The sequence below is a fragment of the Callospermophilus lateralis genome, chromosome 12, assembly GCF_048772815.1.
Source record: "Callospermophilus lateralis isolate mCalLat2 chromosome 12, mCalLat2.hap1, whole genome shotgun sequence".
Taxonomy (NCBI): Eukaryota; Metazoa; Chordata; class Mammalia; order Rodentia; family Sciuridae; genus Callospermophilus; species Callospermophilus lateralis.
Genome location: NC_135316.1, coordinates 97284383 through 97310280, shown reverse-complemented (window position 1 = coordinate 97310280; position 25898 = coordinate 97284383). Strand labels below are relative to the sequence as shown.

At 39.0% G+C, this 25898-nt stretch overlaps 2 protein-coding genes across 6 annotated transcripts in view; one reads left to right on the top strand and one right to left on the bottom strand.

Moving 5' to 3' along the window:
• Dzip1 (DAZ interacting zinc finger protein 1) overlaps window positions 1-12603 on the top strand; it is a 61654-nt gene extending 49051 nt beyond the window's left edge. The window contains exons 12-19 of the mRNA XM_076872416.1: window positions 2002-2141; window positions 5319-5481; window positions 5776-5908; window positions 6457-6510; window positions 7974-8167; window positions 9293-9426; window positions 11016-11190; window positions 12378-12603. Coding sequence (XP_076728531.1) covers window positions 2002-2141; window positions 5319-5481; window positions 5776-5908; window positions 6457-6510; window positions 7974-8167; window positions 9293-9426; window positions 11016-11190; window positions 12378-12490 — 1106 coding nt within the window. The 3' untranslated portion in view covers window positions 12491-12603. The remainder of the gene's footprint in view (window positions 1-2001; window positions 2142-5318; window positions 5482-5775; window positions 5909-6456; window positions 6511-7973; window positions 8168-9292; window positions 9427-11015; window positions 11191-12377) is intronic.
• A 2926-nt stretch (window positions 12604-15529) lies between these two features.
• The window catches only part of Cldn10 (claudin 10), an 89969-nt gene continuing 79600 nt past the window's right edge, over window positions 15530-25898 (bottom strand). For 3 of the 5 annotated variants that reach the window (XM_076872506.1, XM_076872505.1, XM_076872507.1), the window contains 2 exons: window positions 17191-17298; window positions 15530-15689 (listed from right to left, as the gene is read on the bottom strand). In XM_076872506.1, the coding sequence (XP_076728621.1) occupies window positions 15566-15689; window positions 17191-17298 (232 nt within the window). In that variant the 3' untranslated portion in view covers window positions 15530-15565. The remainder of the gene's footprint in view (window positions 15690-17190; window positions 17299-25898) is intronic. The other 2 variants (XM_076872508.1, XM_076872509.1) reach the window with 1 other exon arrangement.

Below are 25898 nucleotides of genomic sequence, written 5' to 3'. Positions count from 1 at the left end.
TATGTGCTTTAACTAACATCTTCACCTCTGTTGATTTTTTTAAGCAATTAATTCTACCTCTCTCTAACTTTTTAATTTTTTTTTTCCCCTTGTCCACTCTACATTCTTTTCTTGCTCCCATCAGCCAGCCTCGGCCTTGAAAGAATCCCTACCAAGGGCTTCCCAAAGCAGTCACCAATGTATAAAGTGGGTTTGAGGACAAAGGGAAAAGTTCATTTACCTTACATCATTGAAATGAACTTGTCATCAGGTTTGAGGGTAACTCCAGACTTTAGCAAATGAATGCAACAACTGATAACAAAGGCTGTTGGGACTCTTTTAAAATGTGGCTAAGCAGTTGTAGACATTGCTTGATTTTTACATGAGACCCACATCCCAGTGTAAACATGGCCCAGAGCCTCTGTTTAGGCCATGTTTCTTCCTTTTATATCTGAGACACTGGCCAATAAATTATTCTTGCAATCTGGGTCAGGTTTGTATCTATTTCAGTGACCCCAGTCTCTTTCTAGGTGCCTTTTTATTTTTAGCCCTTGATGGTTGCAGACTGCTATGACCAACTAGAAGACATAGTCAATAACATTGGCTGCAGCTAATGATTGTCCGTCAGTTCCTAGTACAGAAGTGCTTACTTTTTTTTTTTTTTTGAAACATTGGTGGTTAGTGAAGCAGCATGAATGCTGAGGATATTAAAATTAAAGATGACTTCTGACTTTTAATCATATGTAATTTTTAATTGCAGTTCAGCAGGCTGGAATAGCAAAGTATATAAAAGTGTCTTTGTGCAGGGTTTTTCTTTTTTTTTTCCCCTCCTATTGAATGTACAAATAGTGATTTGGCCAATTTTGCTTTTAATAAAACTTTACCAATTTACCAGAAATTCTTTAGTACTGGAATTGAATGGGTGTCTAGAAAATATCTTAAACAAAAGGCATTTTGTTCAAGATCTGCAAAACTGAGTGCCCTGGTTACCAGTGGAAGAGTGTTTCTCAGGGCTGGACTGTGGCTTTTTTTTTTTTTTTTTTTTTTTTTGGCCCTTGTTGGATAAAATGCCCCTGCTTGGAGATGTGACTTCAGAATGATAGTATAGTTGACATATTTCTCCCATATCTGGCTTTGGACATTCACATGGGGTCTGAACTGCCAAATGTCATGTCTCCTTAGTTAAGTCTTCAGCCAAGGTCTCCTTAGTCAAGCCTCTGGCCTGCAAAGGTCACACCATTTGTCCCCTTCTCTAAGCTTTTTTGAACTGTCTAGGAGTAAAGGTGGAATAGGATGGACTGGTAGAGCATCTGCTTAGCATGTGCAGGGCCCTGGGTTCAGCTCGAGCACCATGAAAAAAGAAAAAGGAAAGAAAAGTAGAATAGGGAAGGACAAGTGAAGAGAATGTGGCTTGTTGTGGCTTCTTGGTTTTTAATTATGGGTTGTTTGAAACAACAACAACAAAAAATACTTTTCCTAAGACTTTTTTAGTATCCTTTTCATTTGGGAAAATATTTTGAGAGATATAATAATTATTACATTTTGAAATTTTGTATGGACTTCTACTAAATTTACTACTTTAAAATTTTTGCTGATCTAAAGTAAATTGGGCTTTTTTCTTTATAAGATGATGCATCAATTCTAACTAAACTTTAGAGATTAACTTTTTGGGAAATAGTGAAATAGTTCCAGTGATAAAACATTAAACCTGTAAATAAAAATTTTCTACTGTGCTTCTATATTTCTTATATTATTTAGCTTTAATTTGGTTAAGCAATCAAGAGTCTTTAAAGACACTGATGTTTTGAAGCAGACTTAAATTAGTTTTAGGAGGTATAGCATTAAGCATTATTGATATGTTGTACTGCAAGAATAAAATGTCCAAAAACCTGAGACATCATAAATGCTTACTTGCTGTTTTAAGTGGTTTTTTTTTTTTTTCCATTTCTGCTTGGAGATTGAATGCATTTGTTTAATTCTCTTTTAACTCATTTAAGAAAAAAAAAAACACCTTTATTTCAGGAAGGGAAAATGAACAGAAATTAAATAACAAGACACATTTAAAGAAAGCTTTGAAGACCAACCCCTCCCTCACGAAGGAGATAAGAACAGTTTTGGAGCAGAGCTTGATGGAGAAACTGGAAACCCTGGGAATTAATGCCGTATGTTCGTCCAATTTGGGAGTACTTACTGGTTTGTTACATTTTGGTTTCTTAGTTAGGAAGAATCAAAGAAAAGAAGGCATGTCAGTTCTGTCCACATTGGAGACCAGAGGCTAATACGACTCCTTCCATGGACACCTGGGTAGCATAGCTGTGCCTAATACCTTAACAGATCCTAATCATTTAAACAGAGAAACAAATCTCTAAAACAAGTGACATTATTATCTCCATTTTACAGAAATGTCATTAAGTAACTATTAACATGGTACAACTAGAAAGGAAGGCACAAGGGTTTATATAAGGACAGTCAATTATGACCTACATTCTGATATTAACCCCCCAAATCATTGCCTATTACAAAATCAGCACTTAGTAAATACTTGCTGGATGGATGGATGAATTGTATTTCATGGTGTTGCCAGATTGAATATTTTCAGTACATCATATATACCTACAAACTCCTTTTGCTTTTCACATTTGTATTGACATACATAAAATGCACATATCTTAACTGAATAACAGGGGACCTATATATCTATATATATATGTTCCTACATACACATGGATATACAATGTGTGTATATGCAGAAGTATCAAGGCTACGTTGGCATGTACATAGGCACATACATATTCGCGTGTGCATTGTGCATGTGTGCTTATTTTATACATGGATTGTGTACACACCGTGCATATAATATGTCTATGTATATATTTGTATGCAGATGTATGTGTGTGTGCATGGGTGTCTTATAGATATTAATGCATACATATGTGTATATGCATTTGTGTATACATGTATGTGTGCATGTAGATATATATGAAGAAACATGAATGTATTTGTTTCATGCTTTTCTATTTATGTGTTTATATATGGATTTGTATGCATGTGGATATGTGTGTATACATGTATATATACATGTGTGTGGTCTGTAACCAGCACTCAGATGAGGAGATTGAACATTTTTAACACTGAAGAAGACCCCCTTACCTTTTCCTCATTAATATCTCCTACTCTGCAAACCAAGGTGACAGATATTCTGACTTGATTTTGCTTGTTCTTGAATCTCATATAGGCAGACCTGTACCGTGTAGTATTTTTTATCTTTTACTTATGATTTGTCTGATTCATATCTCTTGTTTCAGTAGCAGTAGTTTGTTCTTTATTGTGTTGTAGTGTTCTCTTGTATGAATAACTGTCATTTATCTCTTCCTTTGCTAATAGACTTTTAGGTTTCCAGTTTGGACTATTCTTGGCTATTAATTTTTGTACATGTCTTATGGTGAACATAAGCCATCGAAATATTTCTATTTCTTGGATATATGTCCAGGAATAAAGCTGCTGGGTCAAAGGGTGAGCATATATATGGTATAATAAGTACTGTCAAATAGTTTTCTAATCCATATTGTCCCTAACTGTGCGCAAGAGCTTGTTTGCTCCACATCTTTCACCCACTCCTAGAACTGTCACTCCATTTCATTTCCATGTAGAGTCTTTTAGGTGAGTTTTCACCACACTTAGGTGGTAGAATCAAGGACATTCATGGAATTTCTATAGCTCCTATGTGAATTGTTTCTTGAGACAATTTTTCATGTTAGTTGTCTGCTTTGGTGTTGACACATTTCCTTTCATCAAAATATAATTTTTTAAAAAATCTGTTTCTTCCCTAATGCTTAGAGAGGGCTTTTAATTTGTTTTGTTTTGTTTTTCCTTTATCTGGTCTTTAAGAATTAGGTTTGGAAACAGTGATTTGGAAATCTAATTTTATTTCCAGTTGGATCAGTTGTCCCAATATCATCTGTTGAGTAATCCCTCCTTTCTCCACTTATTTGAAATGACATTTTTACCAAATAGGAAATTTCTTTATATATTTGGATTTGATTTTGGACTTTTAGTTGTTCCTGCCCCCCCCCCTTTTATTCTTTTGCCAAGACCATTCTGATTTCATGGAGCATCTCTGGCATGTGTTGTAGTGTCTTCTGTAGGCGATGACTGCTTCATTAGTCTTATTTCAAAAATTTCATGGCAGTTGTTTCATTTTTCATTCTCCAGTGAAATATCTTCTTTTCCAGACCAACCCTTTTTGGGATTCTGATTGAAATTGCATATTAATTAGGAAGTATTGACACTTGTATAGCGTTAGGTCCTTCCATCCAGCCATAGGTATAGGAAGTCAGAGAGATAACATGGTAGAGCTCTGACCACAGACAGTATGGAGAGAAGTGAGGAAGAATTGGTAGGTTTGGTGGAATAAGTAAGATCAGAGAAGATCTCTTCTTGGAGGTGGCACTTAATCTAATGACAGATTTTTCTGTCTTGGGCAAGGGTGAGTGGTGGGGCCACTTCCCAGGATGGGGAAGGATGTAGGGCTTTGGAAGAGAAGAGGGGGGATGGAGATGAAGATGGAAGATGAGTATGTGTAAGACACTGTTATTAAATAAAGAGCCCTTTAACTAGTTTTTTTTTCTGTTTAAATTACCATCAAATCCAGATTAATTTTCTCAGCTCACCTCTTTAATTATTCTAGTTCCTAACTGAAGCTACCTTTGATGACTTTCTCTTCCCTGTGGGACAGCCTTTAAGTCTTTCACATTGGCATTCAGCCTCCTTTCTGGCTTCCTCACCCAGGCCTTTGTAGCATTAGCCTGTGGAGCATGCTTTGATTGTTTTTGCTCCTGCACCAGTCTGCCCCACGAGGTATCCTATCCCCATGTTTACCCATCTGGAAATTCCTCCTAGTTTCTGCTTATTTGACTCCACCCCTCCCTCAGGGCACAGCTCAGCCTCCTCTTCAGCCTTCTCTGTAGCTTTCTCTGGTTGCTGGTTCCTCTTATGGCTTCCCTGGGATTCCTCCTGCCTTGGTGGACTCTTTTGTCCTTCTCACATGGCCTTATGTCATTGGCCAACCAGTCATAAACAGTCTACAAAAACCTGACATGCCCAAGTGCAATGGGAGCTGCTTTTGGACAGTGTTACATTTTGGAGGACCCATGGACATGTGCACACATGTGCCCATGCTTGTGTGCATGCACACACACACACACACACATGCACACACACACTGTATGTGCAGCTGGAGCCCAGGAAGAATGGACTGAAACATTGGTGGCAATGTAAATGCTGACATACCCAGTGGAATGAGAACATCACAGGATAACAGTTGAATCTTATTCCTTCAGGATATCCGCGGTATTCCTAGTGAGCACTTGAATAGAGTGCTGAAAACCGTGCATTCAGCAAGACATGAGAGAGAAAGACAAATGCCCAACATTCAGGAAATTCGAGAATTCCTTGAACATCAGGTCAGCTGTAAAATTGAGGAGAGAGGATTACTCTTTACAGGTGAGCCTGTTACCAAATGCCTTTTCAAGGCCGTATATGGGAGCTTACTTTAACCACCTTCCACAATTCTAAATGGTTTACAAATGCTGGCACTTTACAGGCAACTCTCTTACTATTTGTACTGTTGAGTGCCCTGTCTTTCACATTTAAAAAATAAGCCCTGGAGTCTGGACGCAGACCCCAGAGACAGGCTTGTTTCTTCCCACGGTACCACAGTGTTGCACCGTGACATTTTGCTTTTCACTTACTGATTATAAAGGCCACAGAGACTCATGAATGATACTTCTCTTCCAGATAAGCCCAGTATTTCTCAAATGGAAACCCTTTCAACTGGAGAAGTACCCAAAGCAGTCCAGCTTCCTCCCAAAAACAGAATATTGGTTAGACAAAGACCTGTTTATACTGATAGAACTGCTCCTGTTCCAAAGTGAGTATTTTCAACCCATATATATATATATATATATATATTTTTTTTTTTTTTAATTATTTGCCTTAGGCATCTGGGGCTGCCATAACAGTATGCCATAGATTGGGTGGCTTAAACAACAGAAACTTACTTTCTCAGACTTCTGGCTGAGTGGTGCCAGCATGGTCATGTTTGATCGAGGGCTGTGTGCAAGCCCTGCAGAGTGCTGCCTTCTCTCTGTGTTCGTATGAGGTGGAGAGCAACTTCTGATCTCCCTCTTTTAATCAGGGCAGTAAGTCCATCATGGGGCTCCGCTCTACCACCTCATTTAAGCCTAATTACCCCAAAGTCCCTACCTCCAGATACCACCACACTGAGGATCAGGTGTTCACACGTGAATTTGGTGGGTACAAATATTGAGTCCCTAACAGTGAATCATATCTGCAATAGTTGCTCTCCTTTGTTGACATAAGTAAAACACAACAAATCACCAATTCCATAGAAATTTGTTTATAATGTAGTATTCACTCACACACTTTATAAATATTTTTCTGCTGTTTTTTTTTTAGAATTAAGAAAAATGTCATAGAAGATCCTGTTCCCAGAAAGTCATTGTCTGTTACGTGAGTACAGGGGCTGGTGGGGGGCATTTTAACAACTCTCTTTACTGGACATTCCTTTCATCGTAAATTACTATCTCAGAATTGGTTAAGCATCGTTGTTCATTTGTGATTCCTTTGTATATATGTTTGTGGCATATCTTTATCGGTTATTATCTGTGTCAACAGAACTTATCACATCACGGTCTCCATGATGAGGGGCCACACCTGTCATTGTCATGTATTCCCCCTTCCCCCAGCTAGTGTAGAGTAATTTGACAAGTATATTTAAATCTAATGGATGGTGTTGGGTTTTAATGGCCAGATCCATGATAGTATAAGTTTCACACATTATTTTCCTGTTCTAGCTCCTTGGGGTCTTGACCATGACCCTAGATCTTATTTAGTTCTGTAAGGATACTAGGAATCCTTGCTTTATCACCTAACAATTGTGTGCCATGGATTCAGTTGACTACTGTTTTAAGCCTCCGTTTTCTTAAAAAAAAAAAAAAAAAAAGGACACCATAATGCTGTCTTTTTCATAGGATAATTTTACAAAATAAAATTGGGGCTGGGTACAGTGGTGCATACCTGCAATCCCAGCTACTCAGGAGGCCCAAGCAGGAAGGTATTAAGTTTGAGACCAGCCTGAGCAACTTAGTGAGACTGTGTCTCAAAATAAAAATAAAAAGGGCTACAGGTGCCACTCAATGTAGAGCACTAGCCTAACATCCACAAAGCCCTGGGTTCAAGCCCCAGTACCACAGAAATAAATAATGAAAATAAATAAAAAGAGCTTGGCTCAGCACTTGGCCCTGGAGGGTACTCAATAAATTGTAGGTTATATTATTGTGAATTAAACTAAATTTTATTGTAATTGAATTTCATCACTATTGCCTTATTCTGGAGATACCTACCGTTGTCATAAATGTAGAGAAAATAATGATTCATCTTTCCAAAGTGTTTTTCATGAATGTAATTCCATGGGATGAGGTTTTTTCATGACTGAAACAACCTTTACAAGACCGATGTGTTATCTGGAATTTAGGTACTCTATAGATATTCTTTCTTTAAATGAACAAACACTGCTCAGAACTTCTATTTCACTTTAAAACTGGGATATTTCAGGTGATAACATAAATGAGATTGTATGTGTAAAAAACAATAATTTTTTAGAGTTTTCTTGTGGGAAATGATTTTCCTTTGCTGAGAAATGTTTTTCTTAGGCATGTAAAAACTAAGACTGTTAAGAATGCACACTTGGGTTTAGAGGAAAAAGGCTGTAACTTCAGTCCATATTGACAACTGTGGCACACGATTGGCAGGTCTGGATCTGGAGTGACCCCCCACAGGCTCCTGGGCCTCACCACAGTCTTGCCTGTGGCCATGCGGGGTTAGTTTGTTGTCTCTGGGAGTTTTCTGAGAAGGTTCCCACCACTTTTTAAGAGGTTCATGGTTTGTAAGTCCTTTGGTTTCGCTTTGTGTAGGACACCTCCCTTCAGTTCAGAGGAAGAGCTGGATGAGGATGACCTCATCCAGGCATACATGTCCCCAGACTTACTTCCCGTGCAGTCCTCTAAAAGCAACAAGACTAGCTATGGAAAGAGCAGCATCAAAAGTGACACTGACTGGACTGAGGGAAGCGAAATGGAGGACTCTGACATTTCTCCCAAGCCCACAGGTGAGCTTTTATCACCAGAGAACCTTCTGGAAATCATTTAGAACAGTGGTTCCCAGCTGGGGGCACCGAATGCAGGGAGTATGAACTGGGAGAGTTCACCAGGCAAGGCTGGGTCTTGTTTAGAGGTGCTGCCTAAGGAAGGTGGACACACTTATTGGCCAAGCTATCTTCTAGTTGAAAGAGAGGAAGGAATTGGGGGTACCTAGCTGTATTGGTTTCCCAGTGCTCCTATAACAAAGTACCACAACTAGGCAACTTAGACTACAGAAATGTCCTGTGTCACCAATTCTGCAGGCTGCAAACCATAATCAAGGTATTGGCAAGTTCAGCTCCTTATGAGGTAAGGATCTGTTCTAGGCCTCTGTCCTTGGCTTGTAGAGGGCCAATTTCTCCCTGTGTCCTCACATCATCGTCCCTCATGCATGCCTCTCTGTCCCAATTTCCCACTTTTATAAGGACAGTGGTCACAAAGACTAGGGCCTACTCTTAGCAACTTCCATCATTTAATTACCTTGCCTCTAAATAAAGTCACACATTCTAGGTGTGAGGACTTCAACATATGAGTTTGAGGGAACAGAATTCAACCTGTTAATACTGTTCTAATACACTGCACTGCCTTTTGGAGATGGGATGATTTTAAAGAAAGACAAGGTCCCAGTCTGTGTCTGCTGATAACATGCTAAAGAGAAATAAGTCTGTTTAATGTAACTTAGGAACTATATATTTTAAATATATTGCTGTTATTATTTATATGACCTTATAGTTATGTAAACTATAACCAATGCATTTGAAAGTAACTCATATTGTTTTGGAAGGTACCATTTAAATACTCCATTCACACAGATTACCTCACTGAATTAATGTTTCTGACCATATAATTATTACATGAGTTGGTCCTTGATTAAAATGAAAACTTTTGTAGCTTCTTGCCTGGAGGATCATGACTTTTTTAAAGTGTTTTTCTTTACTTTTTAATCCCAAAATATATCAGCTAATTTTATTTTAATAATATGTAATTATGTATAGAGCTTAGACTCTTTCTAAGGTGCTTGTAAGGTTATTTTGGAACTGGAGATAGATACAATTTTTAACGACTTGTCTGACTAATTTCTGTTGTTCCCATAGTAACCACCATTAAAACACTGACTGAAAAAGTTGAAAAGATGGTTTCACAGCAAAAAAATGTGAATAAGCCAGTTGGTGGGATTAATGTGGCTGAGGCATTTATCGCAAAAGAAGGATTACAAGAAGAACTAAAGGTAAAGTCACTTTTACTTACTAAACATACATTAATTCATCTCGATAAAATATAATTATTAATATAGTAGAGGTTAAGATTTTTCATCTCAGTTTTGCATTTAAGAATCAAAGATATTGGAGTGATAATCTGAAATCCAAAATCTGAAATGTTTTGAATTATTATAATATTATTATTATTATTATTATTATTATTATTATTATAGGGATTGAACCCAGGGGCCCTTTACCATTGAGCCACATCCCCAACCCTTTTTATTTCTTTGGAGACAGGGTCTTGCTAAGTTGCTTAGGGCCTCACCAAGTTGCTGAGGGTGGCCTCAAACTTGAGATCTTCTTGCTTTACTATCCCAAATTGCTGGGATTATAGGGAACCACCACATCTGGCTCAAAGTATTAAACTTTTTGAACATTGACACTCAAAAAGTTTCTGACTTGGGCTGGGGATGTAGCTCAGCAGTGAAGCCTGTGCTTAGCATGCTCAATGCTTAATCTCCAGTATCCCCCGCCAAAAAGGTTTCAGATTTTAGATTGTTTTGGATTTCTGTTTTGGATTTAGATTGTTAGGGATGTTTACACCTGGTAAAGTCTATGCAAATATTTCAAAATCTGAAAACGTATAGAATCTGAAACACTCTGGTGTAAGCAGTTTGGCTAGGGGATATCCACCTGTAATAATGCATCATATGTTCATCAAAATATCAAAATTCTGTCATGTTTGATGCTTGCAGATATTACATGACTTGGACAAAGAAATGTGAATGGCTAGACTTTGGGGCCTCCATATCCAAGTCCAGGGACTTTTCTCATACCTTTGTGTGACAGGGATAAAATAGGGAGGTCATAAAATAGGGACTTTTCAGGGATTAGCCCTTTATAGAGCTGGAGTCAGTAGAGAGATGCTTCAAAGATATATGTGAATCTTGAGTCAAGGGTAGACTCAAGCTCCTCTGCTGCATCAGAGAAGAATGTTTCCAGTTCTAACAGCCTGGATGCCAGAGAGTCTGACTGCAGCTCTCCTGTTTTATTTCTGGAAAGCCTGTCTGTGTTGCCTGGGTCTTCCAATAGTAGCCATTCTTTTTTAAATTTTTCATTAAAATTAGATTTAATTCCTTCTTCTTGTTCTTCCATGGAATCCAGAGCATTCTGTCAGACTACTTTATTAGTTTGTGTTTCACAAGCTGAAAGTGACAAAAAGCCATATGTCATCAAGAAAGCTAACGTGCCTGCCCTCTTTTGGAAAGGGCAATGCTCCTTTCAGGGAGTAGCCGTCCCTGCAGGCTCTGTGTGATATGTGCCACCCTGGCCTTTAGAATTTCTTGCCCCCACTGTAGTTTCTGAAATTTTCCAAATTCTTGATTTGTAGAGAAGAAAAATATATTTCCGTGGCATGAAACAAGAAAGATGATTCCCTTAGCTTTCAAAACGCACACTTCCAAATTCAGTTCACTGCCCTGCAGAAATCCCAGATTTGGAACCTGTCATTCCCGACCTCTCTTATTCAGTGTCAGCTGCTCAATCTAAGTTGCTAAATGATTGAGGGGCACCAGCTGTTTCTTGAAGAAACATGAATTATCTCCACATATTTTAGTGCGCAGATGTGGACGACGATGACTGGGACATATCATCCTTAGAAGAAGAAAATTCCTTGGGGAAGAAAACTGTGAAAGAATGGAAGGAACCTCCACCATTGAAGAATGAATCGAGTTCTACTCAAGTGCCAAGTGCCTGGGTTGCTTCTAAACCTAGGGGATCCAAAACAGAAGGTTTGCTGCTTTCTTCCTCAGTCCTTTTTCTGACAGCTTCATCTTTATATAAGTATCTATTTCAGTTATGCTGATATGTCATCAGACAAAAACACTGTTAGCATAACCAAGACCTTGTTGCTTTATGTCATTTGAATAAGGACTATGTATAACTTATTGATTTGTGTATACTTAGTAATCATTTTTATTTCGTATTTTACTTTAAAAAATTTTTAGATTGTAAACGTCTATACAAATATTCTCTTCATGAAGATAGAATTAAATTTTCTGATCATACTCTTGAATGAGACCATTTTTCTGGCAGTCTTCCTATACTCCTGTTTCCTAAATATTTTTAAAATTTTCTTTCAAGAAAGTTTTTCCTGTAGTGTTATAGTCAGTGGGATGAATTACAAATGAAATAGTTAGAAATGCTTCCTGGCCACCTGGGCTAGAGCCTGGATAAGTTCAGTAACTTAACTCTCAGTAGATTAAGTTTTTTTAATTAGAAAATGGTGATTTATATTTTTTTAGACAGTAGAGGATCTGGCTCATTTTTGCCGTCTCATGTCCCCCTCACTATTTTTGTACCCTGGCATATAATTTTTAATTGGTACTGTAGATTCCACTTTTGTACTTAGAGCTTAGCTATTGTAGATTTAACTGCTTAAAGTATTGATGGGACAAATCACTACAATATGCTGATTTTAAATCCCTTGGGTATATGCCAACGAGTGGGAAAACTGGGTGAAATGCTGATTCCATTCCAGGTTTTCTGAGGAATCTCCATACTGCTTTCCAGATTGGTCGCACTGTTTTGCAGTCCACCAGCAATGCACGAGTGTACCTTTTCCCCCACATCTCACCAACATTTACCATTATTTGTATTATTGATAATTGCCATCTGACTGGAGTGAGATAAAAATCTCAGTATAGTTTTAATTTGCATTTCTTTAATTGCTAGAGATGTTGAACATTTTTTCCTGTATTTGTTGACCAGTCATATTTCTTTTTCTGTGAAGTGTCTGTTCAGTTCCTTTGTGTGGCTGGATTTTGTAGGAGCCTCTGCATAGCTCATGGAAGCCAGGGGCAGGGGTTCCTGATCAGATTCAGACACTGGGTGATAAATGACAGTGTGAAATTACGGACTTTCTCAGGCTTACCAGTGTGCCTTTTAACCATGGGCACCTCCTTTTCTCTTCCCACAGTTCGTCAGGAAAACGAATTGAGCACACTGAAAAGCAGCTTCATAACTATGGCTGACTGGGGTGACCCTTCACGAATGGAGCACATTAAAAAGCAGCTGAGTAACTGTGACTGACTGGAGTGACCCTGCAGATACTTAACTACAGAAGCCAACAGGAGTTCACCAATGGCTATGTGATTCTCAAGCTCCTGCCTTACAGCATTTCCCACCATAACTAGGAAGCCAGTTCAGAGGATGGGGTTCTCTTTAATGGCACTCGGTACAGTATTGAGAAACAAATTGTCCACAGTATTTGGAAGCATATAAAGGTGTTTGACTTCTTAAGAATAATATGTCACTGAAGTCATAAAGTGTTTTCTTTAGAATGGTACTCTAGTGTTAAGTGTATTTTTTTCAACTAATTTTTAAGAGAAAATTTTTCAGCTTCTCACGGGTTTTGGTTTGAATTATTACCGCGTTTTAATATACTTTAGGTTTATTGTCACATTGAAAGTGTTTATATTATAAACTTCTCTTAGTATCTTTAAAATTGATGTAGTAGAATCTACAAAATATTGAGTTAGATGGGTTATTTTTCATATAGAAGTTTAGAAAAATATAGCCAGGCCCATGTTAAATACATTTTCCTAAGTTACTTGGATCATATTCTGCCTTGAGCCACTGTAAGCATGTTGCTACCAGTTATTTTCTGCAGATAATCTTTATCTTGGATATTTTACAAATGAAATGTAGCTATTTTAAACACCAGTTAATTTATCAGAATATGGAAAGATTTTGTCATAGCTGAATCATAGTTGTATGTAGTTTTTTGTTTGTCTTTTTAGTTTTTTTTAATAGCTAACCCATATTATAAAATACCTCAAAACTGATTGTTATATTCTTGAACAATGACATTGTCAAAGTTCAGACTTTTTTGCATTTTTTTTATGCTTATGGTACTGTCTGTACTTTGTTTACCCCCCAAAAGTAACATTTTAACTGAATCATTTGTTGGGTTTTGGATCTTTTTGTCAATCTTTCCAGTAAAGCCCTTTGCACACCATTGTGACTGTGGTGACTGCGACTAATTCTTAAAAACGATTCCAGACTTAAATTTATCTTTTGAGAGGGACTTACTAAGGGAGAAGCTTGCCCTGATAGCTATGCCACATAACATCCTAACCTTTGAAAAGCGTTTCTTCCTTCCCCAGGGAAAGTAAAAAACTTGTACCCATTTCAAACCTGTAACAAATTCCTGCAACTTCCCATAAGAAGCATTTTATGCAAATATACTCACTTTTCATGGATGTTTCTAAAAGCTGTCATGAAATAGGAATCATATTTTCATGCGGTAGAACAGAAATAAGCAGCTTGCAAAAATACTGTGCCTGAGCTAGTCCCTGGGTCCCCTGGTCACCCAGTCATTGCTTCAGCAGGTATTTATTGAGATACTGGGTTTTGGTTTTAACATGCATCAGAATGTTCATTAGAAGAACTCTAGAGATGAGACCATTGTCATCGTCCTCATCCTAAAGAAGTGAGAAACAGGTACCTGCCAAAGACCATATGACAAGAGCCCCTTTAAACCAATTCTCTGCTCCAAATTGTCTGCCAGAGCAGCGAAACAGACTTTTCCCAAGTAAACCCAACATTTACCATGTGTTTGTGTCGTAAAAGCCAATCCTTTAACTCATCTGTTTAGTTGTATCATTTTCTTTTACCAAATTTGGCCTGTTCCTTTTTCCTCGAACTGTTACCTTGTAGTGTCATTCCCTGTGCCCAGCTAACGCACTTCTGGTTACTAAGAGGACTTCTCTGTCCCTCTGTCACCTGCCCTCCCTAAATTCTTCAGTACTATCTAAACATTATCTTTACCAGCTCAAATTTCCATTAAAAAACACGTGTTTTAAGTGCACACCCACACAGCCCTGTCCCCACACCGGCCTGAAACATCTAATTTATTGTCTTTATGTCTTTCAGTTAATTAGTATCTCTGGAAAAAAATAATTAAGTACTCACATGGTATGGAATTTTTTATTTTTATTAACAAACTGTCACTTGCTTTTCTTTCCATTGAGCACTTCCAAACACTTGATTTTCAAGACTTTCATATGTCAGGAAAATATGTTCATTCACTACTGTTGGGATTCATATTGTACAGTTTCTCAGAAATATAATAAGGTATAAGTTCTTATCCACAGCTTGAAACTGTATATTTTACCCTAGAATGTCCTAGTTCAAAGCCCTGGTTCCGTCACTATCATGGCAAGTTAAACTCTGCTTTAATTCCCTTTCCTGTAAATGCAGGATAATGGAAATACATGTCTCAGGGGTGGCTGTAAGGGTGACTGATTTAGGATGTGTGAGTTGTGAGTTGATTGTGATAACCAGGGCATCATGGGCATCTTCTGGATAGGGCTGGATCTAGGAATACGTCTGTTCAGAAATCACTGGAGCACCTTACATGTCAACAAAAAATGGTGAGTCTCTCAATTACCCTGCTTGTTCCATAAACAGCACCTGGAGACACAGGGAAGCTCAGCCCACCAGTTCTAAGTGAGACAGGTACCACTGGGGACCTGGGACTTCCTTACTGGCTCCAGAGTCAACCACAAACAGTGTCACTAGCTTAGCTCATGCTGATGCCCTGCTTTCTGGATCAGAGAAGCCTAAGTAGTTGCTTACTATGGATATGCCACATAGAGAGCAGTGGCACCCTGGCCTCATTAACCCTTCCTTAAGCCATTATAATGAATGACAGTAATGACAGATGGGTGTCAGAAAGTAGAAGTTGACTCTATGCAGCAACCCATAACATGCCTATTTAACTTGGATTCCTTTTAAGGAGCTGCCTCAGATTGTCCCCATACTGTTTACAAGAAACCATTCCTTGAATGCCTTCTGTTTAGTTATATGAATGAAATAAGGAATGGGGTCAGACCTTATTTGAATGCCTGAAAAAGCTATATGACAAATACTACTTGCATCTTTGGTATTAAATGCTTTTCATGTTCTCTAAAGGTATAAAATGTACAAATCCTGTAAATAACCTTTTTATTTTTTTTAGAAAGCCACAACAGAAATGATTAGTATATAACTATGCAAGAACATTTACATCCACACAATCAACAAATTCTTCAAATTCAAGATCATTTTGTGAACAGTCCACTTTATAACAAACTCAAGGTACAGCTTGCCAGCAGGGCTCTTTCAGACGTAAGCATTTTTATCAAACTGTTTTGAAGGGTTTGTGGTTTTAAAATCTCCTTCTCCTCCGTGATACTTTGTCCGAGAAGACATGACAGATGTGGCCCCGTTGTAGGTATATCCCATTCTGAAAGGCAAAACACAGGTCGGTAGAGTGTGTTCTACACGTAGGGCAAACAAAAATCGGATGAAACTGTTTCCAGTAAGTTTAAGGCTTCCTCTTTCTTGTTAGCCTTCTTCCCTCCTCTGGCCTTGGAATAGTTCACTGTAGTTACTTTTTTTTTTTTTTAAGTTCACTGTGGTTTCTAAGTAGCGTGCAGGACAAAGAATCTCTGCAAAAGAAGCTCACGACTTATTCATCTGTTTGGATATTTTTTTTTTTAATTAGTTTTTAGTCTATTTCCCATTCCCTATTAGATTAAATATTTTTAGGAAAATCACGTTTTTTATTTTATTTATATATTTTATTTACAATTATTTTATTTATATATGTTAAATCCATATTAGTAGTTTAATTTTTCCCATAATTTTTATTGGTGCACTATAGTTGTATATAATCATGAGCTCTGTTGTCACATATTTATATATGCACACGGTGTAAGAATATAATTTGGTCAATCTCTCTCCACAGCACTTCCCACCACCCCACTCCCACTCCCTGATCCTTTTTGATTTTCATGAGATTATACGACCATCCTTCTTTTCCTTTTTCCTCTCTAGCTTCTGCATATGAGAGAAAACATGACTCTTGACCTTCTGAGTTTGACTTATTTCACTTAACATGATGGTCTCAAGTTTCATCCACTTTCCTGCAAATGATATAATTTCATTTTTCTTTATGGCTGAATAAAACTCCATTGTGTATATACGCCATATTTTATTTATTCATTCACCCACTGATGGACACCTAGGCTGGTGTCATAGTTTGGCTATTATGAATTGTGCTGCTGTACACAGGGTTATGCATGTATCGCTGTAATATGAGCATTTTAATTCTTCAGGATAAATACCGGTTATATTTTTAAAAAACTTGTCTGGAACCTGGGAGACTTCATAGTGACCTTCAACAATTCATGCCTATATAAAAACTTTTGAGGAGGCTGATATGAAGATCATGCCCTTGTATTTAGGATCTTATTCCTGAGATAGCATTGGAATATAATAATGATAAGCTCTTTGTTTTGATTTTATTTTTAGTTATATATGGACACAATATCTTTATATTTTATTTATATTTATGTAGTGCTGAGAATTAAACCCAGTGCCTCACATGTGTGAGGCAAGCGCTCTGCCACTGAGCCACAACCCCAGCCCTGATGAGTTTTTTTTTTTTTTTAATTTTTTAGTTGTAGATGGACACAATACCTTTGTTTTTATTCATTTATTTTTATGTGGTGCTGAGGATTGAACCCAGGGCCTTGCACATTCTAGGCGAGAGCTCTACCGCTGAGCCACAACCCCAGCCCCTGATGAGCTCTTTTTTAAAACAGAAACTAACTATATTTTTACCTTTTCTAATTCTGGGTCTTCGAAGTTTCTGAGAATCACATGAACTATATGCAATTTGTCTCACATGTAAGGAGTTAGAATAGTATAGTATTTTTTAACAGGTTGTCTCTTTTTCATACCTGGGTGTTTTGCTGTTGTCAGATATTGAAAAGCAAAATATGATACCACCAATTATGCAGAGTGAGGCTCCTGCCCATCCAATAAATAGAGCAGCTCCTAATTCATACCTGTGAGAAAGCATTACACAAGGATTACAGCATACTTATTTGGGGGTAAACAGTACTTAACACTGCTAGCCAACATTCACTAAATGTTCCTTGTACTTTCCTGCCGTTGGAACCTGTAGAGGAAACAGTAACACTTTTGTGTCTGTAGAATGCTTTAAACTCAAATGTTTTTATAGCAATGACTTTTTTGTACCTCCCCAACATCCTGAAAGGAAGTGAGGGTGTCCAGGGTGGGGAGGTCAAAGCCTGGGTCTCCTGACTCATCCAGCACCTTTCTTCTGAGTTCTTGTCTTCACCTCACCAAACTCTCCATCGGTTTATTCTGCTCCACAGGGCAAATTATATAGGCATATTGTGGTTAGAAAAGGGAAGGCCACGTTTGCTGTCATTTCAGGAAAATTTAGTAAATTTTTATCAAGCGTTTGCTATTTACAAAAAAATCATGGTGCAAGATATCCATAAAGGGTCAGGATAAAAATGGCATGGTCTTAGTTATCACCAGAGTCTGGTAAGGACACGGGCACCCAACAGCTGTGAGTGATAAGGTACAACCAAGCATCTCCTAGATGGTGAGTCACGTTACTCTGAAATGACCAGAACTGAAGCTAAGATAGCTTGAGAGACCCTCCCTTGAGGAAGTCACTGTGCAAAGGTGCAAATAATGCTTACTCAAAACAAATTTTAAAAGCCGCTTGTAGAGTGGGCTAGAGGGCTAGAGGGAATGCTTCCAGGGAAGGAAACAGTCACCCAAAGAAACAAAGAAAGACTAAGAAGAGCACACCAAAGCCTCGGGGGCTGAGTGTTTTCTCCTGTTCGCCTGTCCTTTTCCTGTAGAATAGGTCGCTGATCTTTTTGTGTTGTTTGGTTTGGGTTTGTTTGTTTTCTTACTAAGAGCAACTCTTATTTTGGGGCCACAGACCTCCCCTACAAGGCAAAACCAAACCAAACCTAATCAGGCTTTTCAGTATAAAAGAAAGCAGGAGTGGGAATCTGTTTTGATCACACAGAATCCTCAGTGGAGATGAGGTGAGGGGTTACCTGGGGCCCAAGGTTGGTCCCTCCCGGGTCAGATGCAGGCCAGAGCAGGGCTTCAGAATTGAGGCCACACTGTGCTACCTGTGGCTGTCCTGAACCTGCTGCCCCTTCCTACTTGTATGTCACCCATCTCCTGTCCAATATGGGTAGGGTTTTGGTGTGGTCTGGGGACAGCAGGGTTGGGGTATACCTGACCACTGGCCAGGAGAACAGGAAAGGGTCAGGGCTTTGTGGTGCACGTGTGGGTTTTCACTCAGGAAGGGGTATATGCACCACAAATGTGGTCCTGTGGTCTCTTCTTTGTCGCGCTTACGTTGCCTTTCTTGGGAAGCCAGGTGACAGCTGGGACAGCACATCTAGGGGTTAGAGCCCCATCTGGCTCAGGAGATCTGATTATTCCCTTGGAGCCCAGAAACTTCAAGGATTCCCCACCGGTGGCAACAGCAGAGACAGCAGATTAGTGTAAGTGAACGGTCTGTGCAAACAGGCACACACACACATACACACACACAAAAGAAGACTGAGGACTGGAATATGTAGCTAGAGAAGAAAAGAGTAGGCCAGATCAAAAGTGTAAAATTAGGAGTTTTAGAAAAAGCACTCTCATTAACTATCATGTTATACATTTAAAAAGGATGCCCTGGTTTACACACTCAGCCCTGCTTTTGTGATGTTTTAATGAGATGACCCATGTAAGATGCAGAGCCAGGCCACAACCTGAGATGCATTCAACAAGATCTGAAGCGAGCCGGCTTCAGATCTGCCCAGCCTCGTCACCTGACTGTACAGCTATAAGAACAAGGATGGTAGAAAAGTTCTATGTGATGGACATCACTGTAGGGTGGCTACTTCACAGTGTTATCGTGCTGTATATTTTTCTCTACTCCCTGGAGCCTAGGCTATCTTCTGAAACTATTCCTTAGCATAATTGTTAGTGTAATATACCCTGAGAAAAATCTTGAGAGTTTTCCTAAAATACTGGGCTTTATTAAAATAGGTACCAAGGGTAACTAGGGATGAGTCTAGTTATTCAAGGTGGTCAGATGAGGACTGAGGGGCCAGAAATCATAAGCCACAGCTCAGCACTATGAATTCATTGAAAGGTGCACTGCAGATGCGAACACAGTGTTAGGAATCACAGGAGTGTGTTCTTTAATTCAAGCCATCTTGAAGCTTTCTGAAGGAACTTGGGAATCACAAGTTTGATGCATAACTGCTTCCTTATTCCTTTTTTATATATTTTGTTTTTCATACAGGCTCTGTTTCAAGGAAAATATTATTTCCATTTGATATCCTCTTCGGTCAAACACTAAGTAGTATCTGTTCAGAGCTGATTTTGGAGTCCCTATGGTTTTTAACAATTCAGATGTGAAAGCTTTTGTGACTGGTTCTTTCAGGGATGCTTTCTTTATCCTGTTCAAAGACAGCTCAATTCACACCTCTCAGGTGTGTCATGTGGCAAACACTGACTTGCATTCCCGAAAGGCAGGACTAGGGGAGAGAACAATGGAACATCCACTCTGTGTGCTCCCAAGGCACGTCTCCTTCCCCTTCTCCGCCTCCGCCAGGAAGTCTTTCTTCACTTTGGTTAACAACCATAAGAAGCTGATTTCAACACCTGGGGAAGATCATCCAAATTGTGGATTATCTGTTGCAGGTCTTTGGTTGACAGTTCCTCTTGGCCCCAGGCCAGCTTTCCCACTCCCAGTGGGGCCTCTTTGTTATAATCACCACAGTTTCTTCCTTATTCTGCAAGGTGACAAATCTACTAGACACTAGACAGAACCATGATCATCAGGGTAAGGAGAGAACTTAGTTTTTAGATGAAAACATTGATTCTAGAGCCTCTCAATCCATAGAACTTGACTTTAATACATTTATGCCAGTGAATGTGTCTTTAGTAAACCAGTCATAGGGAACAAATTTACTATCAGAAATTAAAACTCAAATTAACCGCTCAGAATTCCCCCAAAAAAGTAAACCACAAAGATCTAAGGCATTAAAATGTGCTCTTTACTATTGGTTGATGTCACTCTCCTCCACCCGCTGGGTGAGAGTCTGGGCTGCTGCTTGTGACTCTCCTGTTAAGAGGGCTTGGGCTGGAGCATGCTAGTGGGCTAGATTTGACACCTTTCATCCTGCAGCTCATGGCTAGCCTTGTGAACCTCCCAGCGCGCCTAAGGAAAGGGAGCAAGAACCAAAATCAGTTGATAACCACTTCTGATTTTCATCTCCTATTTTTGCCTTCCTTCCACCCAAACCCCTGTTTTGAGGGATTTGCCATTCATAGGGAACTGGTGTGGCTTCCCTAGTCAGCCCCACAGAAATGACAGGCCAGGTACTGTGCTAATCATGTGTTCAGGGTGGACAAGGGATACAGCCTTGTTCTCACAAATCTCACAGTCTAGTGGGCCAGACAGACATTAAGCAAATAATTAACGTGTGATAAGCTGAATGGTAGGACAGAAATGGCTGTGCAAAGATCATCACCATGGTTCTCAAATGTGCACAGATGTCATGTAAGTACATCCATGGTAGCCACATCTACTATTATCATCAGCTCACTGTGCTGGGATCTTTGTGTGTATGCTGACTGTTTTGCATATATTACCATATGTAGTCACCATTTTGCCATATTTAATATATTTTTGCTGTATGTAATATATTTGCCATATTTAATATATTCTCATATTTAATATGTACTTTTTATAACAATACTGAGAAACAGGCATTTCTATTTCCCACATTTTACAAATGTGGAAATTGAAGCTCAGGGAAGTTAAATTACTTGTTTCAGCCAAGTGAATGGTAGGACCAGGATTTAAACTTCTAGCTTGTGATATCAAATCCCACACTCTTCACTGCTGCTGCCTTCCTTTTAAGTTACTTTACTTCCTTGATAAGTAAAAGATTTGATTAATTTTAAAAAAATCAATGCAATCTATTTTTAGTTTTCCTTTTAGAGAGGGGAGAGTTTCCTCTCTCCCTGGCTCATTAAGTTCTCACTGGCTGCAGAATTCAAGGTGTGGAATTTTTTCTGAATGCCCTCAGGTTGTCTTTCCACCCAGCACAAAGAAGTGAGGATAGTAATTAAAATCAGGGCAGCTGGAGCAGAAAAAGGGCAGAGCAGACCCTCCAAAATGAAAGCAAAAACTGTTGTAACAAGTGAAAGTGCCTCATCCTTTTAGGATCCCCAGAGAAGTGATGGTGACTTTAATGAAGGCACACAGCTAGGAGCCAGGTCCTTTTCGAACACATTGTCCTCCTCCTCACTTTAATCAAGAGTGGTAACAGCCAAAATAAATTTCTAGTTACCTGAGAACAAATAAATGTCTAAAATCTAGAAGGAACACTCATGAGGTGTCAGTGTAAACATTTTGACGTTGACCTCCATTGGTAAGCCAGCCTTGTAGAGACCCCTGCCCGATGGAAACTTCCCCTCCAGTGCAGAGGCTTATAGAATCCATGGCCTATGTAACTGCAAGAATGGATTTTATACAAGTAAGAATTCTCTAGTAATTGTCTACAAACATACATTTCCCCCAAATACTCCACATCTTTTGTGGTCCGAGGTCCTCTAGAAGAGGGCTGTTTGGAACCTGCCCATCCTGTGACTCTCCGAGGTTGACCAAGACAGACTCTGTGTAAACCACAACCTCTCTTCTCCTCTGCTAAGCTTCTCCTCACACTCCCTGGCAGGTGTCATAGGACTTCCTACCTAAGGCATCCCACAAGATTTACAAAATAGTGACAAAAGTAGAATGGGAGAATTTAAAATTTAAGTATGTATTTCCATGTAGAATTTCTGTGGAGAATACTCAAATTTAAGAAACTAAAATATACAGTTTTTTTAAATTTGGGGAGCTAATTCTAAATTGCTCTTCGGTGGCTACATTAATAGATTAAATAATGCACTATCTCTGTGTTATGATTTATTATTAGGGTAGTTTAGAATTCTATAAACTATATACTAATATATATTATTGATCATTTACCATGTGATGAATGCTTTGTTCTTCCCCCCCACACACATTTTGAGACAGTTTTGCTAAACTATCCAAGCTGGCCTTAAACTTGTAATCTTCCTCAATCACCTTGAACTGCTGGGATTACAGGTATCTGCCAGTGTGCCTGGCTCTGTTTTTTTGGTTTTGGTTTTCCTAAGATAAGCATGTCCCAAAGATTTTATTTGAAAATTGTTCAAGGGTAAATTCAAAAGAACATATGTATATATACATATATATGTATGTATGTATAAATATAAATATAATATATATAGAGATAGATAGAGAGAGAGAAGCTGTAAATGGATAGCATGCCTTTATTTTTGTTTGTTTATTTATTTATTTTTAATGTGCTAAGGATTGAACCCAGTGCCTCATACATGCAAGGCAAACACTCTACCACTGAGCCACAACCCCAGCCCCAGAAGAACATATTTAGGTAATAAAGAATGATGAAATGAATTTATAAATAGATGCAAAACCAATTTTTTTCATTCTTCCTATCTATCTGAAATTTTGTATCCTTTGACAAACATTTTTGCAATATGCCATTTTCTTGAATCCTGTTGGTACTCAGAAGCAGGGGGTTATCTCTGTTATCCAGAGAAATCAACTGCATCTTCCCACAATCAGAAAACAGCCAGGGTCAGGATCAGGCTCCAGAACCTCACTCTTTTTTCTCCTCCTTTTTTGTGGTAGTAGGGATTGAACTCAGGGGTGCTGGACCACTAAGCTACATCCCCAGCCCTTTTTATTTTGAGACAGGGTCTGGGTTTGAACTTGTGACCCTCCTGCCTCAGCCTCCAGATGGCTGGGATTACAGGAGTGCACCACCACCCTTGGCTCCAGAACCTCACTCTTGACCTCTTCAGAGTCACCTGCCTCTGTCAAGGTGCCTCAAATGATCAGTGAGTTATCTTCACAGGAGTTCTAAGTCTTGCCAATTATTTGTGGAAATTTAAAAACCATCCAGAGTATGACTAAATATAATGTTAGCTAAAGTAAATTATAATTTAAAAGGAGCATTTTATGTCCCCAAAGTTACACAGTGCAGTTCAAAAACAAATATATTACTTAGCAATATCAATGCCATTGATCTCCTCCATTACTGAGGATAACTGGGGGTTAACCTGGCCTTGATCTTAAGTAAGAAATGATTTGCTGAGTCATAATACTCACAGAAGGCACGATAACATGTTTATATGCAAACTCTAAAGTCGACAGAGAGTGTGTACTTTAGGATAAGAAATTCCTAAAACAGCAAATACTGTCCTGAGATTTTCAGGATACAGCCATATGGCTAAGCTTAGCCAAGAATCTGTGAGGGTGTGGGCATGTGCATCTTTGTACCCAAGTAAACATATGAAGATGGACTTGTGCAAATACGGATTGGGTCATTCAAAAGCGCATCTCACATTGTATTCAGAATCCTCAGTAGCCTACTTGAAAACATTTTAGAACAGAACCAAGTTTGGAGGAAGACTCATAGAGGACAAGAGGGGTCGCATAAGGAGTCTCAAGAATACCTAGTTGATGGTTTCTAATTGTTAATTCTCTCAAGCTCAATACTGTGACACTGGTGACCAGAAATTAAGAAACAAAATTACAAAGGACTTTAAAAAAATGGTTTTATGCCAGGTCCCTATCAAACCTTCATTCTACTTGAGAGCCAAGTGTCATGAAATTATCATCAGATGACTAAGTCTCCAACATTCCATCATCCAGTTCTCTATAGTTAATCTTTATAGACTGTGTATGATAAGGTATCGCTGTATCAATACACTCTGCATAAAAGAGCTAAATTTTTTTGGAGAGTTTACTATGGACTAGGTCTGATTCTATCAGTTGAAATTTACTATTTCATTTAATTCTCACAACCTCTTAGTCTACAGATGTGGGACACAGGGCACAGAAAGCACAAGTAACTTGTTCAGTGTTGCACAGCTAATAAGTGGCAGAGCATGGGTTTACCTCCAGGCACCTTGGATCTGGGTCATTACTCTTAAACAAAGTGCTATGCTGCACCTCCTCCCTGTTCCCTTAGCTGTATCTCCACAAGCATGTTGCTCCCATTTCAGGAGAGATGCTACACAGGGTCCCACATCACCACCAACTTGCCACCTTGCTATACATGTCGTGTGGCCTGGACTAGCTGGGAGAGATTCAAAGTTAGCAGCACAGGGTCTGCACTTCCAGATGCTCCTGGTCTGGTTTGAGAGTCAGGTGAATAAATAAGCAGGTGGTAATACCCAGATGGATTATGATGAAAGCACAAGGAGTCAGGGAGCACCCAGAAGCGACACCTCACCCAGAAGGCCAGTCCTGAAGGATTCCGGGAGGGTAGCTGGCATGGGAAGCGGGTAAGAGCTAAACTGCCAGAGAGCAGAACAAATGGATAGGAATAGTGCTCCACACACTGGTCAGTAAGAACAAAATAGTCACCAGACACCTGGTATCCAAGCAGAATCTTTAAGGCCTGTTAGCATCCCAAATGCATCAGAGGAATTCTAGTGATCGGAGATGGCCAATGCTACTTCTGAACAAAGTGACAAAATAACACCTTCTTAATATTTAACAGCTACATCTGCCTTGTCCTTAATACTTGGCATTCATACGGAATCTCCTATCTAAGAACCCAAGAGCTCTTTACCAACATTAGCTCATTTTCCAAATAGCCTCATGAGTACTGTAATCTTAAGCAAACATTCATAAGGTAATAAATAATAAGAAGATAGAAGGAAGAAGTTAAATAATCTTGGCAAGGTTGGCTGGTGTGATTGGTATTCTTCTCAACTTCACCCAGGAATATCTGTAAGTAGGCAGCAGCTATTTTTTTCTTTTTTTGGTGCTAGGAATTGAGCCCAGGCCTGGTGCATGCTAAGCATGTGCTCTACCCCTGAGCCACACTCCCCACCTGGAAGTCATACATTTCTATTATCTATTAAACAATCACAATGGTGAAGAGATTTTTATCTAAGTGAAGCTTAAATCCTAAAGTAGAAATCAAATATGCCAGGAATGAAGCGTGTTCCGTGGTTTTTAAAAGACAGAACACAGAAAAGAGAGGTTAAGAACCAAACACGAGACCACCTGGGTCAAAATATTAGGGATGAATCTCATGTACAGAGAGAATAAATCTAAGATCGTGAGGTTGCTTCTTCAAGTACGTAACTGGTTAGGTGCTCTAACTTGGCTTGATTCAAAAAGCGGTCTCTCTACGTCAATCAATTCTTGCTTGGAACAGTTTATTGAAGAAAACAAAGCTAGATATGCGGGAGTTAGTGGTCTGGACAGCTGAGCGGCAAAAGGGAATAATGTGATCACCCTGGAATGCAAGCCCTGCGGGGGCACCTCGCATCACAGCCTGCAGGAGGGCAGGGTTTTGTTTTGTTTTTAGATTTGGTGGGTTTTGTTTTAATAAAAAGGAAGAAGTTGGCTTGAAACAGCCTAAAGGGGAAAAAAGAGAAATAGTTTTCAAGGCTCTGCAGATGCCCATGCTGGAACCATCCAAGAAAACATAACCATAATGTAAAGAAAGGAAGCAACACAAAACAGGAGGAG